The sequence below is a fragment of the Vanellus vanellus genome (assembly GCF_965231255.1).
Source record: "Vanellus vanellus genome assembly, chromosome: 3".
NCBI classification, from domain to species: Eukaryota; Metazoa; Chordata; class Aves; order Charadriiformes; family Charadriidae; genus Vanellus; species Vanellus vanellus.
Window position 1 is genome coordinate 11,972,015 of NC_138907.1, and position 21,883 is coordinate 11,993,897.

At 43.6% G+C, this 21,883-nt stretch overlaps 1 protein-coding gene across 1 annotated transcript in view; it reads left to right on the plus strand.

Annotated features, from left to right (window-relative positions):
* Window positions 1–20,354, plus strand: part of SPRED2 (sprouty related EVH1 domain containing 2) — a gene marked incomplete at its 5' end in the record, with an annotated part of 67,926 nt that extends 47,572 nt beyond the window's left edge. Inside the window, 2 exons of the mRNA XM_082480227.1 lie at window positions 16,255–16,404; window positions 16,839–20,354. Coding sequence (XP_082336353.1) covers window positions 16,255–16,404; window positions 16,839–17,489 — 801 coding nt within the window. The 3' untranslated portion in view covers window positions 17,490–20,354. The remainder of the gene's footprint in view (window positions 1–16,254; window positions 16,405–16,838) is intronic.
* Between the last annotated feature and the right edge of the window lie 1,529 nt (window positions 20,355–21,883).

A 21,883-nucleotide genomic window follows, 5' to 3' on the forward strand; every position in this document is an offset into this window, starting at 1 on the left:
GGCACGGGGCTTTTATAGTGTCCCTGATCCTGTTAGCTTCAATACGGGTCTATGAGATGATGACTGTGTGCATATTTTTGTGTGTGCAACTCGTACATCATCCATTTCGTTTATTTGTCAGCCAGCACGCAACCCTTCTGGGCATCCAGCAAGTTATTTACATGGGGAAGAGAAGGTTTGCCCCAGAAGGCAGAGCTCTCTCTCAGGCTGTGGTCTTGTGTGGCTTAATGGAGGATCATTTTCTTGCACCAGAAGGTGGGGGTGTTTTTGTTTTTAAGGGGGTGAATTATCTGCAGCTGTGGCTGCGTGAGCATTTGTCAGCATTTGCTTGGGAAGCATCACTGGTGTCGGTAGCCTTATCTCCTCCATCACTGTAAGTTGTGGTACTGAGACAACAATTTGGGCAGCAGTACCTTGCTCCATCCCTACAGTATATCTGTTGTTTTAAAGCATGGGTTATATCTTTAAAAGCAGGACTTTGCCATCTAATAATTTTCCTGTGGATTAGACCTACAGCAACTAGATGAATCTATACAAACCCTTGTTCTGAAACTGATACCTGACAGGGCGGAAAGCAAAAGTGTATAGAAATAAATGTCACTGACTTGAGGCGAAAAATGCTTATTTCTAAAATGAAATCTCCGTTTAGAAGTTTTAACAATGTGTAGTTGTGTTTCTTTAATTCCAGATCCTCAGTAGAGCCCATAAATGTTTTCCATATGTTAGCAAATAAATTTCTCCTGTCTTGTACATTATAAATCGTCCTCTCAAGAGGTGCAATCTGAGTAAGACTAGCCATCCGTTCTGTCTCCATTGGGGGAAACATTGTCATTGCAACGGTCTGAGATTGTTCTGTTTGTCTTCAGCCAGCCAGCCTGTGTCTTCAGCCTTCTTTAATTAACATTCATTTCAGAAATAACGTTTAATAAGGACTGAATATATTCTCTAGTTTCTCAGCCACAGAATTTGCCATGTAATTGAGTTCTTGTGCAAAATCTACACTTTTACTTTCAATTACAGATGATAATCCCACATGACCATGAAGTGAAAAATGTGAATTGAGTCCAAGGAAAGAAAGGTCAATGTCTTCCAGAGTCTGCAGAGTGCCTGAAACGGTCTCTTTTAGCAACCCATCCAAAAAAGCAGAGGTGTTTGTTCCGAAACAAACCTTAAGACCAGTTCAGCTGAAACGCCACTCATGTTTGTCAGATAAATCTGCAGCCTTGTGCCTGCGTTAGTGCTAAAGAAAAGACACCCACTGGCAGGAGGAGCGACAGCTCCAATGTCAGTTCTGGTTTGCGAACCTAAAAATTACTCCAGTCCCCTTCTGGGTTAATGGGGAACATAAGGGAGAAAACAATAAAACTCAACCTTACTAAGTTTGGTATGCATGTTACAATTATAGCTGCTTCATGTAATCAATAATTTGTAAAAAAAATCTAGTTTCTGTTCAAAATGAGACTTGCAGAGTTTGGCAGGTAGAGCAGGCGTGCTCTAGAGGTGCATGGCTGAGCTATAGGGTTGCATTTCAAGACACCTAGATTCGATCCATTGCTTCTCTTGCTCACTCTGGCTAAAAATTTGTTTACCTTGGTTCTTCAAATCCCAGATGGGGAAACTATTCTCCTGCTTCACTAAGGTGATGTGGACAGATGTTGCTGCCACCACCGCCACTGCTTTCCTTCTCGAACTTCCAGCAGAAGTCTTCAGACTCATGTTTTTACCACTACGTTGCATGTTTGGAGCGATCCTGCGCCCCTCATGCCTTTTTCTCAGCATGAACGTGTATTCCTGTGCTGGGGGATGTTCGAGTTAGGAAGTTTGTCATGTGGCTTGGACGCTGCTGACAGTCGTTTAAGAGACAGACACAATTACCCATTCTCCGCCGTAGCGGTGCAGATTGTGGCAGATGTTAACGTTACAGTCCTCCTTGCATCTCTTCTGGTTTCCTAATTAAAAAAACAGATTTCTCCCTGCTGCTTTTTCCATGAAACCTTTTCCCTACTTTCATCTCCCATGTGGGCCTCAAGTGTGTTACAGCCTCACTATTAAAATTTATAAGATTTATGTTAGTTAGATAAACACTAAATCTAATTTTTCTTGCTGGCTTGGTCGTTCCACGTTCAGATGGTTCTTTTAAAGAACCACTGTAGCTCTTTTTCTTTAAAGTAGACATGTAGAAACCCAGTCCAATTACTTTGGAATATATTTGAAAGTTCTGTGTGATGCTGGAGTATCTCTCATCCCACCCCTCCATGGAAAATGATATTGCCGAGAGTGGAGAAGCACTGGGTTGCAAGATTTATTTCTTTCACGAGTTGTGCTCGGGGATTGAGGAGCCGCAAGAGCCTGCAATTTCCTTTTTCTGAAGGCTAAGCTAGAGTAACAGAAAGCAAAAATACCTTTTAGAGGAGCAGAGCCCTATACGGGGGTGGTGGGGTGCAGTACTTAGGTAGTCACGGTGAGCAAATCCACCTTGTTTGCGCTGTGAGGCTGAGCAAAGCCATTCGGGGATTGTCACAGCAAAAGGACTAGACGGCCTTACCTATGTTTTTCTTCCTGCTCAGCAGCTGGCTGTGCTGTGCATGTGCAGCCAAAGGGTTCATTGCTGCTAGCCACATCCTCTGATGTCTGGATTTTGGGCTTGCATTGTAAACCACAGCTATTCTAATTCAGATTTTAAAAGAAAAAAATAAAATAGTACTTGCCAAGAAGAGAGAAATTCACACACAGAAACCAGCAGGCTTAAATCCCTTCCTCCAAAGAAAAAAGAAAAAAAGAAAAAAAGCCTTTCCTGGCTTTGTGCAATGAACTGGACTAAGATTTTGTCATATTTTTTATAGTTGGGTCTCTCAAGTTATATGCAGTGCTCTGGGCATCCCCGTCCTACACTTGAACAGTCAGCACAACACCAACTTAGCAGTCGCTCGTCATATCTGAACACGGCTTTCGCTCTTCACACTTCAGCGCTGTGAAATCTGCCTTGATTTGTTCCAGCAGACTGACTACAGAGGTAGTCCCAGAGTCTGAATTCATTGGTTTATCCGTAGTTTGATTGGGTTTTTTTCTTCCTCCCGTTAATACCAGGGCCTCTTGGAATTCTTCCCGCTTTTATGCCAGGGGTCAGGAGGCAGGAGAGATGCCACTAAAACAGTGAAAAGGTCCTGAATATCCAGCTATTTTAAGGCTAGCTTCTTTTTATTCCTTTTTTTTTTTTTTTTTTTTTCACCTTTCTTCAGGTTAACTTTGCCCACATCAAATTCATGTCGCTCACAATGGGAATGGATACCAAGGCTCAAAGAGATTTTTCAGTAGGGAAAGACAAGTGGAAAGTTTTTTTTCTCTGGCTGTCAGGTTTTTTCATAGTGTTGTGTTTTTCCCTTTCCTTCAGGACCTCCTGTTTCTTTTAAAAGTGATGCTGGAAATTAATCCATTTATTTTTTGACTCTTTCTACCAATACAAGCAAGCTACACTCACTCTGATCGTTTAGTACGATTGTCGCTGAGACAGAAGTATCGCTGCTGTGATCTGGGGTGGCAGCTGCTCTTCTCTTTTCCTTCAGAACTGTAGGGGCAATTACTGTCTACTTCAGTCTATGCATTGTCCTCACTCACAGCCTGTCGTCTGGACAGAAGGAAATACGAAAATTAGGTATTAATTAATATTAGGAGGTATGCAGTACATAATCTATTTATTCTTCTGTATGTAACAGATTCATGAGATGTAAATAAAGTGAAGCACTAAGGGGAACTGATAGGAGAGAGAACGGGAGGAGTAGATTTGAAGCTTTATTTGCCTTTTTTAAAAGAAAGCAGGGGGAAGTAGAGGTCTTGCACAGTTTATGTATTGCTCTGTTGTATTTATCATATTTTTTTGCTTTCGGGTCAATCCCTGATGGGCAAAGGAGGCTTTTCTTGCTAGCAATCAGGAATATGCAGTGTAACACAATTCCCAAATACAATGAACTTCAGTTGCTTTGGCACTATTTCTGTCTAAGGCTTTAAAACAGCAAAACCTTCTGCTTTTTCTTCTTTTTTTAAAACCAAACTATCAGTCTGGTTGGTTTACCACACACAATCTTCGAACTCCTCAGTCCCTGGCAAGAAAAGGAGCACCCAACCAGCACTGCACTGCTTCCCGAGGGTCCAGCAGTCGCCGCCGCACTGGCAGAGAGATGATGGGACCGTGGTTGGAAATTTGGTCGGTCACAGGCACCCGTGTGCACTTTGGTGGAGGAGGCAGAAAAGTGCTTGCAGTCACAAAACCAGACCCAAAAGAAAGGATGTGATTTTTTATTTTTTTTTTTTTTAATTTATTTTTTCACGTTAGCCCAAATATGGGAAGCTGTCCTTTCCTGCAAGTATTCAGCCTACTGAAAGCTTGGGGTGTTTGGGGTGTCCGTGTGAAGACAAGGCGAGGAGCATCTGTCATTCAGTAACAAATTATTAAGCAGAAAATATCTGTGTTGCTATCAGATATTCCAAGTCTTGCTGTCATGTAGTTCTTACTTAGCTAATTACGGCAGTGACTTGGATGTGTCGAGCTACTTTGCTGAGGGTAAGCAATTTCTCCTGTCACAATTCTTCCCCTCAAGACTGGTTTTGTAGTGTATTTTCTGGCTCTGTACCGTTCCCACATAGAAACACAGTTGGTCCTGCACTGGGATTGGGATATATCCTGCAGGAAACTGAAACGTGATCTTCTGCTGTGATGGAAGTTTCCCTATAGCTGTATCTTGCCAGTGTGGTAATTTTGCACCAGTTAAGTATTGGGGTTTGTTCTGTTTGCCCTGGCAGTTCAAAGGAGAGTTTTGTCAGATTTTTTTGGTTTCTTTCTCTTTTTAACACCCGTTCTCCCCTTTCCTTGTGCTTAAATGATGACATGGTCACATTATAGTGTGCTGGCTCTTTCGATTTTACAGTCTACTTAATTATTTTGTTATGTATAACCAGACTTGCATTTATTTCAGTAATTTTCACATTACTGAAAGCCTGTTTACTTGTAATACGCAGTCACCTGGGGCTTCGGGATGAGAAGGGTCACCAGCAGACCTGCCTGTAGGATTCCTTGTCCAAAGGTGAATTGACTGGTGCCTTCCTAGCTGTGGTTTCTAGATGATGAATTTGTGATGTGCGTGCGTTGTAGCACCGTTTCACACTTGCAATCAGCTAGCTACGCGTTTGTCTTCCAAAAAAATAATTTGGCTGTGTAGTAATGTACTTAAACTATGTGATGAGTTAAAGTGTGAAGCTCTTTATGAGCGTCTTCCCTTTTAATTCATCTGGAGCTGAAGGCTTTAGTGCATTTGTGTGCTTAAGGCACAAATGTGTCAGAAACAAAACATAGCCAAGACAAAGTTGCTTTTCCTTAATGTACAGTAGAATGGAGGGGAAGAGATTTTTGGGTTTTTTTTTAATTTTTTAACTGTTTTTAACGGTTTCTTTTTTAACCTGGATCAGCCTTACTAGTTGGACTTAGCGCATGGCATCGCAGGCAACAGCAGCAGCCCAGGTAAAAGGGGGATGAGCATCCAGACGGGAAGCCCGAATTGCTTTCTGCTGACAAAGCCATCCCTGGGACCCCTTGCTGAAGGTGGGCTTTGCTGTTCCTCCCCAAAAGCAGCCACCATGGCCCTTCCTATTTTGCTCGCCTAGCTCTGATCCCTCACCTTCAGCCTGGAAGAGCGTTTGCAAGTACAGCTGGTCTTTTCCACGTTCCCAGCGCAGCGGTTTTGCCTCCCTCCGCTTGTCCATGAAGCTTCATAGACTGGGTTTGTGGCCTTCTCGCCTTGGCCTTGCTTTTGTTCGGCTGTGGTTCCCCAGGCATTTTTTTAGTGTTATGTAAAGAGGACCCGATTTGAGGCAAGATGCCTGTGAAAAGCAAGTTACTTTCCAGCCAGCTTGGTTCTCCCCACCTTGCTTTTGCAGCCTAGCCGTGCCAAGAGCGGGAGCTAGGAATGAGGTTGCAGGGGTTATTTGATGTGAAACCACAGCCAAGGGATGCAACTTGACTGGGTGCGTCTTTAGCCTCAGCACCACTGAGAGCCAGCCGAGCGGAGAGGGGCTCCTGCTGACCCCCTTTCACCAGCACAGCTGACCCCGTGCTGAGCCAGCCCGGGGAAGTGAACCAAAAACTAGCCCTATAAAAGAAAGCGAATACTTTTCCGGTGGTTTAGCTCCTCGAGCCAGCTCACTGTAGGGCCGGAGGAGCAGAAGTGCTGGCTCAAGGGAAACCGTAAGAGTGATCGGCTAAGCAGGCAGCAAAAAACCTCCACCGCCCTGCTAATCTTCATCGTGCCGCCTGAAATTCGTTGTGTATCTCCTGGCTGTGGATAGACTGCCTTTTGCAAGACAGCTTCGCTGCGTACCTTTGCTGTGCTTGTGCCAGTGGTACAGGCAATGTGGTTCTTGCATTCGTGGTTGAGCCTGGCTTAGTATTTATGGCATTTTCCTCCTTCATGTTGCTACTGCAAAATTCATCCGTCGATTGAGACAAGGAGATGACAGGATAGCTGAGGGGGGTGTATTATCACCAAATGTTATGCTTCTCCCTTGAAAATACATGGTTGATATTACTGTAGTTTTCCATTAGGTTTCTTCTGTAATTCAGGTTATGCCATTAGTCTTTTTTTGGCCGCAGGGTGCTTGAAAATTTTGCAAAGACAGAAAATAGCCTTTTCCATTATTTTAATATACAACCTAAGGAAGTCACCGCTTTCAGCAAGGAGCTGTATCTGTAAGCCGCAATCTCTCCCACTGCTGCATCCGAACAAAACGTTTTGTCCCGGAGCACTCATGGGAGGAGGCACTGGGGACGCCGGCCGGATTCGGGGTGTCTCACCCAGCCCTGGGTGCTGCCTCTGAAGGAGACAGACAGAGTAAACCCAGCAAAGGGTGTAAATGTGGTTGGAAAAAAGCAACCTTGGCTGGGGGACAGAGCAGTGATTGACAACTTCCCGCACTGCAGCAAAAAGGATTAGGGAATTGCCCGGCACATAACCCAGCAGTGCTGGTGGAGCCAGAGGGATGTGAGTCTGGAGTGAGCAGGCAAAGCTGTGCTGGGCCCCGGAATCACAGCTTCTCAGCGTAATTTAGAGGGGGAAAAGCATTTGGCTCCTGGTGCCGAGCTGGAGCATCCATCTTGGCAGCAATATGAAGGGGGCTGAGTTGGAACTGTGGGGTAAATGACTATGTTGCCCTGCTTTTTGGGAGGGAGCCTGTAATTTCCACGTACAGTATAAACACTGGGAAATCTAGTTTGAATCTGTTGTCTCGCTTAACAGGTAGAAAAGAAAAACAAAACACAGAGTTCAGGCATGCTTGGAGTGTGTGCCTGAGTTTTGCTAGTCTAACCGTAATTTGGTTGCATCCTCTCAAATGGATTTTTTTTGTTGTTTCTTTTTTTGGACAGTTAGTAAAGGAAAAGGAGGAGTTTTGTAAAGCTAAGCAATAAAATGTGCTTTTACATGAGGCTTCAAGAATGATTTTCCTTTAAAGTGGTAGGCTTCCCCTTGCACCCCTTTAACAGAAAAAAAAAAAAAACAACCAAACACAACCCTCTCACTGACAAAATACTGCAGGATGGTACTTAGCCCTGCCCCCAGGCATACGTTTGGTAGTAACTGAGGATGGACAACAGAATACGTGAGTCTGGGGAGCTCAAAATGGACCTCTGCCCAGTACAGAAATGCATTATAAACAACTGCGTCTAAATAGCCCTGTTTCCTTCCCTCACCTGCCTAATGTGTTTTGCCAAGGCTTTGCTCGCCCTGTATCTCGTAAATATTTTACGAAAATTAAATCAGAAGTGATTATAGGGAGCGGTTCATCTGTCTCTAGTTCTGTCTGCAAAAGGAGAAGGAAAGGCAGAAGTAAGTAAATACCATTGCATTTTTAAGTGGAGCTTGACATATTTGCAGTGCATGTGAAGAGGGTATTTTAAAAGTTTGCATCAGCTGTTGGGTTCTATTTTGGTGATGGATTCCAGCTAAAATAACGTGGATGCTCATAACTGTGTGAATAAATGACCCCTAACTGACTTCTTAAAATATCATACCAGTCTGCTGTGGGAAGTTTGCATTTAACTGGGTTTTCCCCTCCATTTGTAACCTGGTGTATTATATAGGAGCGTGCTGCTGAATGTAGAGGCTGAAATGTTGAATGTGTACCTAGCAGAGACACGAAAGATTGATTAGCTACACCAATTCTTTTAGCTTAGCTAATCTAATTTTTGTTAGCATTTTTTTTCTCCCCCATGTTATCTTCTTCCTCCCCTCCGCCCCTTGGAAATTTCTGTAGAGGAGCTGAGATTCAGCAGTGAGTTATGTGGAGCCATCTGTTCCCGGCTGCGCACAGCAGCAGCAGTGCGGGCTCTTGCCATCCCCTGTGCACGTGCAGTGTTTAACACCCCCGGGCTGAGCTTTGCTTCTTTATTTCTTAGCATCCCTACCTGTCTTCCGAAAGGAGAGCTTTTCAGCAGCATCAGATGTGCTCAGTTCCCTGTTGGCGTCTTAAAATAAGCAGCTAGCGCTTTCCAAATTAATTGCAGCTATGCCGATGACAAGTGGGTCAAAGACAGAAGAGTTTAAAGAGGAGCTGGCACCCACCTGTCTCTCCAGACCCCCCAGCCTCTACCCCCTGCCTCTCCTGGGGACCCTTCTGTGCCATCAGGGCACAAACCTCTACAGGTGGTCAATTGGGGTCAGGGAGCTGATGGGAAAATGGTTTTGGGCTGGATTCTTGTGGTTCTCCACCCAAGCGTGCACACAGAGCAGGTGATGGGATGGAGAAGCAGGCACTATTGCCTCCCCACGGCGATATAGGACCTCAGTGGCCGTCTGTCATGGCCGTCACAGAGGACAGCTGTGGTAACGTGGTTAATACTACTTGTTAGAGGAGTAAGGCTTTGCTAATCTTCACGGAGCAGTATGAACACAAATATTGGGCAGCTGATCATCCCAACAATGCTGTAGTCCGCACCGGGATGTCATTTCCAAGGCATAAACAGATTAACAGAGCCCTTTATGCAAAAAGGAAGAGCTTGCCTCTGTCCCTAGGTGGTTTTGAGCAATCGGTTGGCTTAAATGTTTCCAAGATTTAGGTAAAAACATCCCACTGAAGCAATGTAGCTCGTCTCAGCATGGACAAATACAATCAGGCCGCAGCAAGGAGGAGTTACAGGAATGAAGAAGGAAACGTAAGAGTCCTGATAAGGAGAGGCTCTGCAGATTGACAAGGACACAAGCACTTCACAGGTAGGCAGAGCCATCCCACTCTCACCGCTCTACCATGGGATTGCTGTGCTTGCTGCCTGGGAAGCAGCCCCAGTAACTGAGGCTTGCGGTTTTGGGTTCTCCCCTTCCCCCCCCGCCCCTTACAACATTCTGGTTTTCCCTTCTGAGCACCTGATGCAAAGGCTTTCCCTTCCATCGCAACAATATGCTAGCCCAGTGGTGTGGTAAGTGCAAGACAAGGGGCATCATACGAGAAGGAGATGTCACATGGACCCGCTCATCCTGGGCTGAGCCCGAGCAAAATCGGGTGCTCTCTTCACTCCTCCTCTGGCTTTTGCAGGCATTTCGCTTTGTATCTGTTCAAACGCCTGCTTTTGCAGAGATGTGTCTGATGCCGTGTATTGCTGGCAAGTAGCGAAACAGGAAAATCTCACTGAGGTTTCCCCCTCACCACATCTGAGTGTTTGCCGTATCGTCTGATTCTCATATGTTCTTTTTACTCCTCGAAGTGAGCTGTTAAGCCACATCTGTGGTCCATGCAGAACTGACTGATGATGCCAGGAGTGGGTTTAGCATTAGCTTAATAGAGATGATCTTGTGCACCGAATCCTTGTAAACATTCCTTAAGTTTTGCTGACTTAAGACAGCACAGCCACCAGCATCTTTCTGGCACTGAAATCCATAACCGCAACATTTAACAATAAAAAAGGTAGCAGTAAAACTAGCTGGCTTTCTGCAGTTTATATTGGTATTCATGTAAGTGGTGACTAGGAAATGGGCCAAACGTTTGAGAAATTATAGTCCTGTTCTGGTTTTAGAAAAATCTGAATCCGTGCTTATTGTAATGGTTGTGTACGGCTCATTTGTCTTTGAACTGTACTGGAATATGAACTGTACTGGAATATGATCTAATGTGAAGCTTTTCCTTCAGGCTCTCTGTGAGGGAATAGGACTAGATTCAGCTCCAGCAGTCCTCAGTGGATGGAGAGTGTCAAAATGTTTCAAAAATTTATGGAAGTGTTTTTTCTTCAATACAATTTCTGTCTTGCCTTCAGTGATGGGAAGCAAACAGAAATTTGACAAAAGCATTTTCTTCCGTGGCTTTTCTTGCCATGACAAATTAAAAGCTGGTGCTCAGGAGGCAGGAGTCTCAAATCTTTTCTGATTCTTCACACTGAACCTTTTTCTTTCTTAATACTTAGATAATCTAAGCTCCTTTGAAGTGGGCTGTCCTGAATATAGGGGGCACATGTAGAGGAGGATGGAAAATGTCAACTGTTTCCTTTTCTAATTTTCTTGAATAGAGAGAAAGAGGTGTTTTGAGACAAAAATTAGGATTTTTGTTCTTCCCCTCCCTGTGAAATTCAAAAGTGCTATATCTCTTTAGGCTTAAAAAAAAAAGATGGAGGGGAAAGGAAAGACTTGTTCTGGCAAGATTAAGCTGAGGGAGTTCTGTGAGACTATATTTTATCTTAATTTCTTCGGAAAGGTGGAAGTTTCTTTGCCATATGTCCAAAATAGCTCTCAGACTTCCTTTTTGTGAAATTCATAAACAGCCGAGGCTTTGCAGATAAACTTCAGATTGGTGCTTGGCTCAGTACCACTCGCTTGCTGTACCGTTTCGCCAACTTTATCATTTTTCCTTTCCGTATTGATAGCACAGCTGTGCTTCCCCTTATTCCAGCGAATTAAAAAGGGCCAAGCAAAGAAGAGCTGGCTTGTGCCGGGGCTCCTAAGGGGATCACACCTGGGCAGAGCACACAAACAAAGGGCTCTGGCTGCCTGCGGGGAGCTCGTCGCACTGGTCTCAACCAGAAGGTCTTCAGGCTATGGCCAGGGGAAGGATGCAGCTTGCTGGCTGTCATTTTTCCAGGCTCATCCTCAAGCTGTGAATTGGCGAGGGGGCTGGGTTTCTTGTCCTGGGGATGGTGAGGATGTCTTTTCAAGTGACCATGGGCTCCTCTTCAACGTGTCCAGGCTTCCCAAAGTTCGACAGTTCCCCTCAGATACAGGTGATGCCGTGAGCAGGCTTGCACGGCAGTGGGAGATGAGCAAAGCGGAGCGTGGCAATAGAGAGCAGCTTGGCTTGTAGAGGGACTTGGACTGGCACAGGTTTTTGATTCCTTTAGGACCATTACTTGCAAAACTACTTGTTCAACATAACGATACTTCTATTCCCCCTTGTTCTCTTCACCTCATGTAACTATTAAAATCCTAGAGGGCAAAAAAAAAAAAGCATCTTGTCTTGCTTGACCCACAGTTATTTTTGACAGCACACTTGCAAATGCTTTAGCTGGCTGAGAGCACTTGGGGAAGTTACAAGTGACAGAACTCCATAGTTCCCCTCTGGCAACCAATTTCTGACAAGCTGCCACAGATTGTATTGCTTCATAATTTGGAGATGAATCTTTCTTCTTTTTCTTAGTCCCCCTTGGATGTTGCATTGCACGAGGTGAACCTATTCTGTAAAGCCGTTAGAGGCAAGGTGATCAGTCCAGTTCAGGAGCAGGAGAAGGCTTTCTTTTTCTGAACGGTTTTTATGATAGATGCTTATCTCAGAATATTACTTAGGCACCTGATTAGCAGGCCGTTCTTGTGTAACAAATCCATTTCAATGAGAAGTAAACTGCAGTAAATGATTAACATAATCTTCTTTACTAATGACTAGGGTTTTTTAATTTAATGAGTCACTTCTGAAAGTCGGGGGGGGAGATATGGACACTTTTTTTCTTTTTTAAAACGATCACAGTGCAATCATTTGCATGTAGAAGCCCGACGTCGCTTCTCAAATTGGCCATATCAAACATGCAGTATGTGTGCTTGCTCAGATATGTACAGCTCACTTGCAGAAGGAAATGTGTTGCACGCTTTTTATAAAATTACTATTATGGTCATGATTAATGATTTTGTTATCCAAGCAGTGAAACCACAAGACTTCGCGACCGCCATAGCAATCGCAAAGCTCTAGTACGTGCGGCACAAATTTCTCTAATTGAGCGTTTGAGGGCATGTTGAAACAGAGTTTCTTACTGGACTCCCTGTTCCAACAACTTTAGTTTTGGGTTCATTTCTCTTATGTGGCTACTGAGCATGTTTTCAATAGTTTCCCCTCAAAAACAAATACTGTAGCTGGATTGGTTTCAACAGGCTTTAGAGGAAGACAGTGTTTCTCTGACAGACCAATGGTTTGGGACGTGTTTTTCCATATATCCTGACTCTGGAGACCACGTCCTTTCTGGATATAGTCCTGTTCTGTTTGAACCTTCTCTGAGACTGTTCCAGTGAATGCCTCACGATCTTCTCTTCTGAAGGATACCAAAAGAACAATCTCTTCCTATTCACATTCCCATGGGACTTAAGATTCCATAGACTTCTCCTCTTCCCATCTTCATGGTCTCTTCCATCGTCTCTTTTCCAGGCTGGAGAGACCCTGGCTGGTTTGTTAGCTGTTGTTGAGAAGCCATCCCGTGCCCTCGATTGTCCTGACCGTGGCTCTGTGAGCTTGCCGTGATGGAAATACCCTTATTGACAGAGGGCAGAGGAGGGGCCTGAACCGCAGGCAGATTGGGGAAGCACAGCAGATAAATGCAAGGCCTTGATGATCATCTTTGTTGCTGCTCCTTTTTTATTTTTTTTTTTTTTTAAATCTGTTGCTGAGCCACCAACCTGACATTGTCAGGGCTGTCTGTTTTAACCCCAAGACCTCTTTCCCGAACAGCGATATCTGGTTCAGAGTGCATAATTGTACATGTCAGACCGAGGTGTTTCCGTCACTTTTTGCACTTTAAGGGTAATATATTTTTTTTCATTATTTTTTAAAATCCAGCCTCTCAGAATTACAAGATTCTTAAGTGAGTTTTCAGGGCCAGCTTTCATTTTTACTCCCTTGAATAACTTAAATTTCATTGGAAAACTGTGTCATCTTGTTTTTCACCTCTCACTTCAGATCAGTGATGAGTATGCTCACCAGCACAGGTGAGGAGACTGTTTGGTTCATTGGTGACCTTCGGGTGGAGGGTATTTTCTACCTTTTTTTCCCCCCAGTCTTCAAATCATTCATTCCTATGTGTTGAGAGCCTTCTCTCTTCTGCAGAAGTCAGAAGCTTCAATGGGGGACCTTGTTGGAAAGCAACAGTGCTTATCCCAGTCGATGGTCAGCAAGGTAACTCTGCAGATGCTGCGTTTGTCAACCAGTTGCCTTTAGCGTCACCAACCAGGAGGCAGTGGGAATGTTTTTACGGACGAGTGAGCAGAGACCGAGTCCTGGGTAGCTTGCTTTCTCCCTTTCTGGGCGCTTAGAGCAAGTGTTTGTGTTGGCAAACTGCCCCTCTAATCTGAGGGCATTGAACGTGGAAATGCAGCAATTTTTAATAAGGCAAAAACGGAGGCCAGAGCCACAGCCTCTGTGGTATGCTGCAAACAGGTTTTGTAGCCATGTCAACACATGTGGAGGAGAGGCTCGGTTGCCCTGCCGGGTCTAGAAGGAGAATAAGGTGTGGAGGAAAGCAAGGGTAGATAAGAATCGGGCAAGATAAAAATCACTACAGCCTCTTTTCCAATTGCCTATTGCAGAAATCCTGCCTTCCCCGAGAGGCAGCAAATAGCAGGCAGCTTGGGGGGCTGGTTATAGCTCCCAGCTGCACCACTGAGATTATCTAGCAGTTATATCCAGTTTGGGATTTTTATTTTCATCTGGGAGGGCGAGGAGGTTGCAGGCCCATATGTGCAATCTCCTCCAGTTGGGTAATTTTCCCAGGCTTTGTTATTTTGACCATGAGCACCCATGATGTTTTCGGAAGGGTATCCATGAAAGGCTTGTCCCAGCAGGGTTCGGCTGCGGTTCTGATGAAGGTGAAGGGTCCTGCTGGCTGGCACAGCACCGTGTTACGGCCCTGCCTCCTTTTTCGTTCATGCCAGTCAAAGTTTAACTTTGAGAATACTGGCTGAAGCTGCCAGGGCTATGGGATGTGTGCCTTTCTGTTGTTCCGAGAAGCTTAAATTACAACTCGGCATCTGGGTCTGCACCACACACAGCACTGCAAAAAGGTACTCGTGTGAGGTGACTGTTGTAAATAAATCCTAACTCTTCTCAGGTTTTCCAAATAGGTTGGAAGCTTAATGTTATTGTGAAGTACAGGCTTGTAGAAGCTGCTCATTTTCTTTTGAAACATCCCCAGAATGTGCTAGATATTGTAGGACCTAAAGTTACAGGCACAAGAATTGGCTTTGAAGGGTTTAAACCCCAGATTTGAAGTGCCTTTGTTATGAAGTTATGAAGACTGGGCTGGTGAAACCACTTTATAAAAAGAGGCTGAATATCAGCACAGTTATGTTTTTGAGGTGGTGTTAACTATCTTAAGAGTAGTTCTGCTTCTAGGTACTTGTTTAAAAAAAAAAAAAAAAAACCACAACCAAAACAAACACATGCATTAAAAGTCTGTTCCTCGTTGGTGGGTCAGCCATTCAAAACTCATCCTGCTTGTACCTCTCAGATAACCCAGCCTGGCTTTACATCACACTGCAAACAGATCTGTGTGTTTGCTTTCAGTAAAGTAAGTTGGGAGTTCAGTGCTTTTAAGTGCTGTACCGGCTGAAGAGGATTAGCATCTATTTTGTGTTGTAATGCTTTAAGGTGTGCTCACCTTTGGACAAGAGTCTTGCAGAGCGTTGTTTTAAGAATAAACAGATATCCACAATGAGCGTTCTTGTATTCTTGGAGTAAGAGACGTGTCTAGTACAATTCATTGGAAAATAATATTTAGAGAGTGCATTCTTGACAAGGAGAGGTTTTTCAGGTAAAACCAGTCTTCTCCCACTACCGATACAACTTTTCACCGCTCTTGAGGTTGTGTCTCTAGCTAATTGTTGTGGCAAATGGAAGCCTTTCCCTTGGACTTGTCGTAGCTGCAACACAGCTTGTTAGTCAGAGGGGGATGGAGATTTTTCTTAGTTCAAAACACTGATATTTTAGGCACCTGCAGTGTTACGGCTCCTCTCATCGTTGTGCATGGAGGCTCTTTTTCCCGCTCCTGATCCATTAGTGCATTTAACTGCTGTCCTCTTGATATTCATGGTAATATGAAAAAGCCCAATCAATCTATGAAAAGAATTAATAGGCAAAATCCTGAATGTCTAGATATTGTATGGAAACCATTTTAACTAAGGAAGGGCTATGGATAAAGGATGGCTGAGACTGATATCCCACTGTGTACTTCTCCAGGAGGAGAAATACGTATATAAAGAAGCTGAGGGTATTGGCAGCAGCATGTTATTGCATGATATTTCACTCTTTTGTGATTGTTGTTGTGTAATGATGTAACTAATTAACCTAAAGAAAATGCTCACCATGAGCCAGGAACGTAGAAAAACAGAAGTAACATTCATTGCACATTAGAGAGTAGTGACAAAACGAGGAAAAAAAAAAAAACCCTGAGGTTTATAAAGGAAAGCTGATTACTCAAGTAGCCTGTGATGAACTAGAATTCAGTGAGTGCGCGGAGAAGAACATGTAAAGGAGTTTTTGGCTTAATGGGAAGCCTGCAGGTCAACAAAATTGCCAATGTTTTTATAGCCTGGGTAACTAGTGGGGTACAGCCTCAGCACACAGGTGCTCTGTCTGAGTCTGCCCGCAGGACTTAACACAATTGCATCATTTGACACAGTTTAAATTTGCTCTTCAGAGGGACCTTCTAGCCTTGAACGCTCATCATCCCACAATACCCAGTATAACAAATAGCATGCCAAGCAAATACGAGCAGTGTTGGTGAATATGTCACGGGTAGGCCGTGGCATATTAATTTTCCATGTGTGTGGCAACAGCTTTTACGGCCTGGCAACAGATTCGCCTCTTTCAAGTACTTTATGTGAAACTTTATGAAGCTGCCCGCTGTCAGGTGTTGCCAGTATTGCAGGTGTGCGCGAAGTCAGTGAGTGGCAAAACATGTCTTTTAATACCGCATGCGGTAACGGCTGAATGTATGACGATATTTCCTCTCCCCCCCTGCATTTCCATTTAAAACAGAATGCTACAGATAGCTCCTCTAACTCCTCTCAAAAAAGGGAACAGCCTGTGCGAACTCTGGCTTCTCCTGCATCCTGCGAACATCGAAGAATTTGCACTCGTGGACACCTTCACGACCATTATAGCTCTGACCACTACCATCTAGAACAAGTAAGGTTTCTTCCCAGTGTTGCCACCTAAAGGGCTGTGTCTGCCATAGCTAAGACCGGTGTTTGGTTTTTCCCCCCACATTCCTGAAAGACACCCCCCCTCCTTCCTTCCTCCCCCTTTCCTTCTCAGTTAGCTTTACATGGCTTCCAATTATTAAAAAAAAAAAAAAAAAAGCCGTGGGGGTGTTACACTGTGATTTAATATGTTACGTTGTACCACGTGCACACAGACGTGTCACAGGTCTGTGACAATTGTACTTGTTCATCAGTCAAAGGCTGAAACTCTGTGATGGGTCACGGTGAAGGGCATACAAAGAAGGAAAGACAAAAATGTTAAATGCCGGCTTTTCACTAAGCAAGGAGACAGTGATTGCTGATGGCAAAGTGAGCTTATTTATCTTTTCTCCCTCTTCATCTCCATCCCTACTTCTGCAGTCAGTACCGCGATCCTACCGGCACGTCAACTTTCCAGACGATGATGAGGAGATAGTGCGCATCAATCCTCGGGAAAAGATTTGGATGACTGGATATGAGGACTATCGCCATGCCCCAGCACGAGGAAAGAACTTTGATCCTGATGACATGGACTCCTACGTACGTTTTGCCAAAAGCGAGGCCTCAAAACATGAATACACTTACCCTTATGTAGACAACTCGGACTTTGACCTGGGTGAAGATATCAAGGGTGCTGTGATAAAGACTCAACCTGTCAAATTTAAGCCCAGGCGGAAGGAAGATGGTGAGAGGTCGCGGTGCGTGTACTGCAGGGACATGTTCAACCACGAGGAGAACAAACGTGGTCAATGCCAGGATGCTCCAGACCGCGTCAAGACTTGCATCCATCGAGTGAGCTGTATGTGGTGCGCAGACACTATGCTCTATCACTGTATGTCCGATCCAGAAGGAGACTATACAGATCCTTGCTCGTGCGACACCAGTGATGAAATGTTTTGCCTCCGGTGGATGGCCCTTATCGCCTTGTCTTTCATTGCTCCATGTATGTGCTGTTACTTGCCGCTTCGGGCTTGTTACCACTGTGGGGTCATGTGCAGGTGCTGTGGTGGAAAACACAAAGCTGCTGGATGACTACAGATGCATTCAAAGTGTTATGTTTTTCCTGTAGTTCAAGGAACACCTTGGTTTTGGAGCATTGAGATCACTCATTTTGATGCAGCCACTGTGCCCAACAGCATCCAGAAAACACCAGTTCGGATCACTTTACATTCAGTCGCCTGGGGCTCACACTGCATTGATTTGCTCATCAAGTGTTCTAACTAACTAACCTACAGCATAGACTTTTGTATTATTAATCTGTAATCAAAACAGACTGTCTTGTACATGTTCCTTTTTTTTTCCCAGTTAAAATGAGTTTGAGAAAAGAACTGCTTTAAATGGTGGTGGATTGTAGAACATCTCCAGGTTGTGTCCATCTTGCTTCCGCAGTCCCATCAGCGTGTTAGCAAGCTTTGGCATTTCTAGAAATGGGGTGGTGTAGCGAATGAAATCTCACTTGGAAGACATTTTAACTTGCCATCAAGTTATCGTGTGTGTATAGAAAGTGTGCTAGTAACAAACTTGTACCACAACACAGTATTTCTGTCACTGGTTTTCTTTGGGTTTTTTGTTCTGTTTTCCAAAGCCAAAATAGCCATCTAAGCTGCAGTTTCTCTTCTAGAGTCCATCGTCATTTCCTTCAGCAAACATCTTAAATTATTTCTCTGTTCGTTAAGCTCTGTGAACAGAAAGCAAGGCTCAGTTACCATAGTCACATAACCATTGAGAATCTGGTAGTTCTCCTTACCTGTAATCATTTCAGACCACTACTTGAAAGGGAAACTTAAATTTTAGGGCTTTCTTTTTTCCCTAAATAGCATTGGAAAAATAAAACTGTGTTTTCAGAATTCTGCCCAAAAGAAAGGGAACTTCTTCATTAGCCAGCCATGTAATGATCTGTGAATAAAACACTAAGGTTCCACATAAGGAAAATTGTTGTTATGCAAAGAATTACTAACAATGCAATGTCAAAAGCACTATTATGGCAATTCTGGGGAAATGCTGCATTAAGTGGTGGATTATATGGAAAATCGTATTTGTTTGTTTGTTTTCTGTATAATACATGAGCATGAGAACATACGCGTCCACGGTAGAAACTACATTTAGCAATCTAAACAGGTATTTAAAATCAAAAGCCAGGATGTTGACCACCACTTCCATTTCCTGACCTGCGGTCGCAATCCTCCAGATGCTTACACATGTCTCAACGCTTCATGCGTGCAACTGGCGTTTCCATGCCTCTGTATGTCGGATTTTAAGCATGTGAGTCTTTGCAGGAACCAGACCGAAGTGTCTCCCTGGCTTTTCCCTCCCCAGTTCACCACCCAGATTTATCAAGTGGATGCATAAGGTGCATACAGCAGGATAAGATTACTTTAATTTTTTATTTTTTTTTGTTTGTTTTAAATGTCATGTTGTCTTGTGTACAAGGCTTGTAATTAGCTTGGAAAAAGAGTATTTTTCTAATATATTACAAGGAATAGCCAAATAATTTTTATTAAAAAAAAAAAATGATTTAGCGCAGTGAGCTCTAACTAGCATAGTACAATCTGAATACTTTGAGGCAGCTAGGGATTGGCTTGTCAAAGCTGGCACTGCTGTTCCTGCCATAATTTCTTTCTGCAGTAAATTGCCAGTGGGCGCATGTCCTTTCCCTCCCTCTATTGCACATTGACATCAGTCTTAAAAAGAGAGGAATTTTTTATTTTTTTTAATTAATTTGCCAAATAAATGTAAAAGGAACGCTTGCCATTCTTTCTTGGTGGAATGTCCCAACGGTTCCTCTGAGAGTTAATCACAGCTTTTTAGTCAACCATGAATTAAGTATGCAATGTGCTTATACACTATAGAGTTTGGTAGGCTTAATTCGTAGCAGTTGCTGGGGATTTTTTCGGTTGGGGAAAAAAAAAAAAAAAAAACACAAAAAGAGTGATAGTGGAAAAGGGATGGAGTTTTACACTCTGGGTGATGTGTCTGGGTTTGCTGAATGAAATATAAATATTTTGTGCCTAATAGCAGTTGACAAATCTCTCAATGGTGTCTAGTAAACATCAAGCCAGCCTCGAAAAAAAATAAACAAAATTAATGGAACAACCTTTTCCTTTTATTTCTGTTCTCAAAGTTGTTTCATGTAAACAAACATCTGTAAGATCTTCTCTCTTTAAAGCACAACACTACAAAAAGATCTTACAGCTTTTTGTCCGGTCTTGAAGTGCCCCTATTTATTTAAGTAAAGTAGACATACTCCAAGCCTTTCTGTATGTCTGGAAATAAAAGTTTAAAAAAAAAAAAAATCCCTCTTTTTTTTTTTTTTTTTTTTTTTTCCCTTCCCCTCTTCCTTCCTCCCTCTTCTCTTGGGTTTTTGTAATACTTGTAGATTTTGCTGCGTGTGTTATTTGGTTTGTGAAGGCAGTGGTGTAAGGGCACAATGATAGAAATGGGTGTTTTTTTGTAAATATTTCTCCTTAATTTCCACACTGCTGCTGAACAGTGTGTAGCGTTCTCCCAGTCAGCTTTGCAATACTGACATCAATCATTTGAGAGAAATTATTCAGATTTTATTTTTGTATCTGTGGTAACAAAACATTAACCAAATTATTTTTTTTTTCTGTTGTGGAAAGTTTTTGGTTTTTTTTTCCAAGCTATCGCTCACGTTAACAAATTAAAGTGCCTGAAGCCTCATCATTATTGTATCTATATACTAAAAGTTAAAACCCTGTTGTATTGATTTTTATAAGCCTTTTTACCTCTGTGTAAAAAAAAAAAAATATATATACAAGTGTATGATGTACATTTTAGTTCTTAACTTCTTTTTTTATTGTTTCTAATATGTATGATCAGTGTAGCTATTGCTTTAAAATGTACCATGTAAATATAAATACATCATATCAAAAATGACACTGTTTATTGTTACTTGGCTGGCTGGAAAATGAGGGGAAAATGAAATGCCGGGGCCATTGCCTGAGCTGCCCCCGCCCCCAAGACCTCGGGGCTTTCTCAGGAAAAGAATTGATTTATTTTACCTTTTTTGGTGGTGAACGCCTCGGGCATGGGCCATGCTAGCCCCAAACGCCACAGGGAGCATGGGGGGAGGTGTTTTTTAGGTGATTTTCAGGCATTTTGCACATTTTGAGGGGAGGGTGGCCTGGCCTGGTGGCCCCAGGAGGCCCTGGCGGCCATGACAGGGGCCGAGATTCCCTTCCTGCTCTTCCTTCTTTTCTCCTGTGTGCTGCTTTGGGCTGGGCTAAATACGCTGCAGGGATGTTTTTTATTTTATTTCACTTGATCTAAGCAGAGTGGTCCCAAAGAAAAAGGGGAAAGCGGAGAGAAAGGCCTGCAGATGTGGCTGCCGAGCAAGGGCCACCTTAGTTTTTGAGGGCTGGCCAGCCGCCGCTGAGGAGAGACGCCTGGGGCAGCTGCCACCGCCGTCCCCGCTTGGAGAGATTTAACATGGAAAATGGAAGAGGAATAACCCAGTTGAAACGGACTGATCGACAGAGGAAACCGGAGCAACACCAGTGAGTATATTTGAATTTTTACAGTTATTTCAGGTTGCTCCAAGCCCCGTCCAGCCTGGCCTCGAACACCTCCAGGGATGGAGCCTCTACAACTTTTCTATGTGCTGCTGCTGCTTGTTTTGCCACTGAATAATGAAGCTGCCTTGAGGGGTATGTAAGAGGGGAGGCAAAGAGCACAGGTGCCAAACTATGTGTCGTTTTCAGAGAAAGGCTTTGTTCCCTGCAGTGGCAGTGATTTTCATCATCCACAAACCCCCAGCACACGGGGTGACTTGCTACTAGTTGCATAAATAACCTCGGTTGTTTAATTTTTCGCAGCTTTGCTGAGATCCTGAGTCCACATTTGCTTTTTATTGGTTTATATTTGTATTTGTGTATTTCTAGAAATACTACATGCTTATATAAACATAGATTTCTGTTTACATTTATGATACAGGTGTGTATTTGCTATAAATCTTAAAAAAAAGTACTTTGTAGGCCTTGTGAGAAGCACATATGCAGTGGATCAGGTGTTGTGTTCAGGAGGACTCTTATACACAATATTCCTCGATCTGCGTTGGTGTTCGCTCCATCCACAGTTAAGCTGAGGGCCAAGGGACTCTGTGACAGCCTGTTGTTTCCAGTTCATCATACTCTCTTGACTAATTATCGCAGGAAGACTTCAGTGCTGTTCCCTGGCCATTCAAATTAAGCTTGTCCTGCAGAAGGCCTGGCTAAGCCATGTTACCTTCTGCCATGTCCTCTTGCTTTTGTCTGTGAATCAAAGGGGTCACTTATGCCTGGAGATTTCTAAAATGAACCTGTAAGTGGTACATTTGGACCCTGGATCCGTGGAAAATGCAAACGCCACCAAGATACGAGGCACCATGAAAGGCAGCCAACCTTCCACACCCTAATCAATGCAGAGGT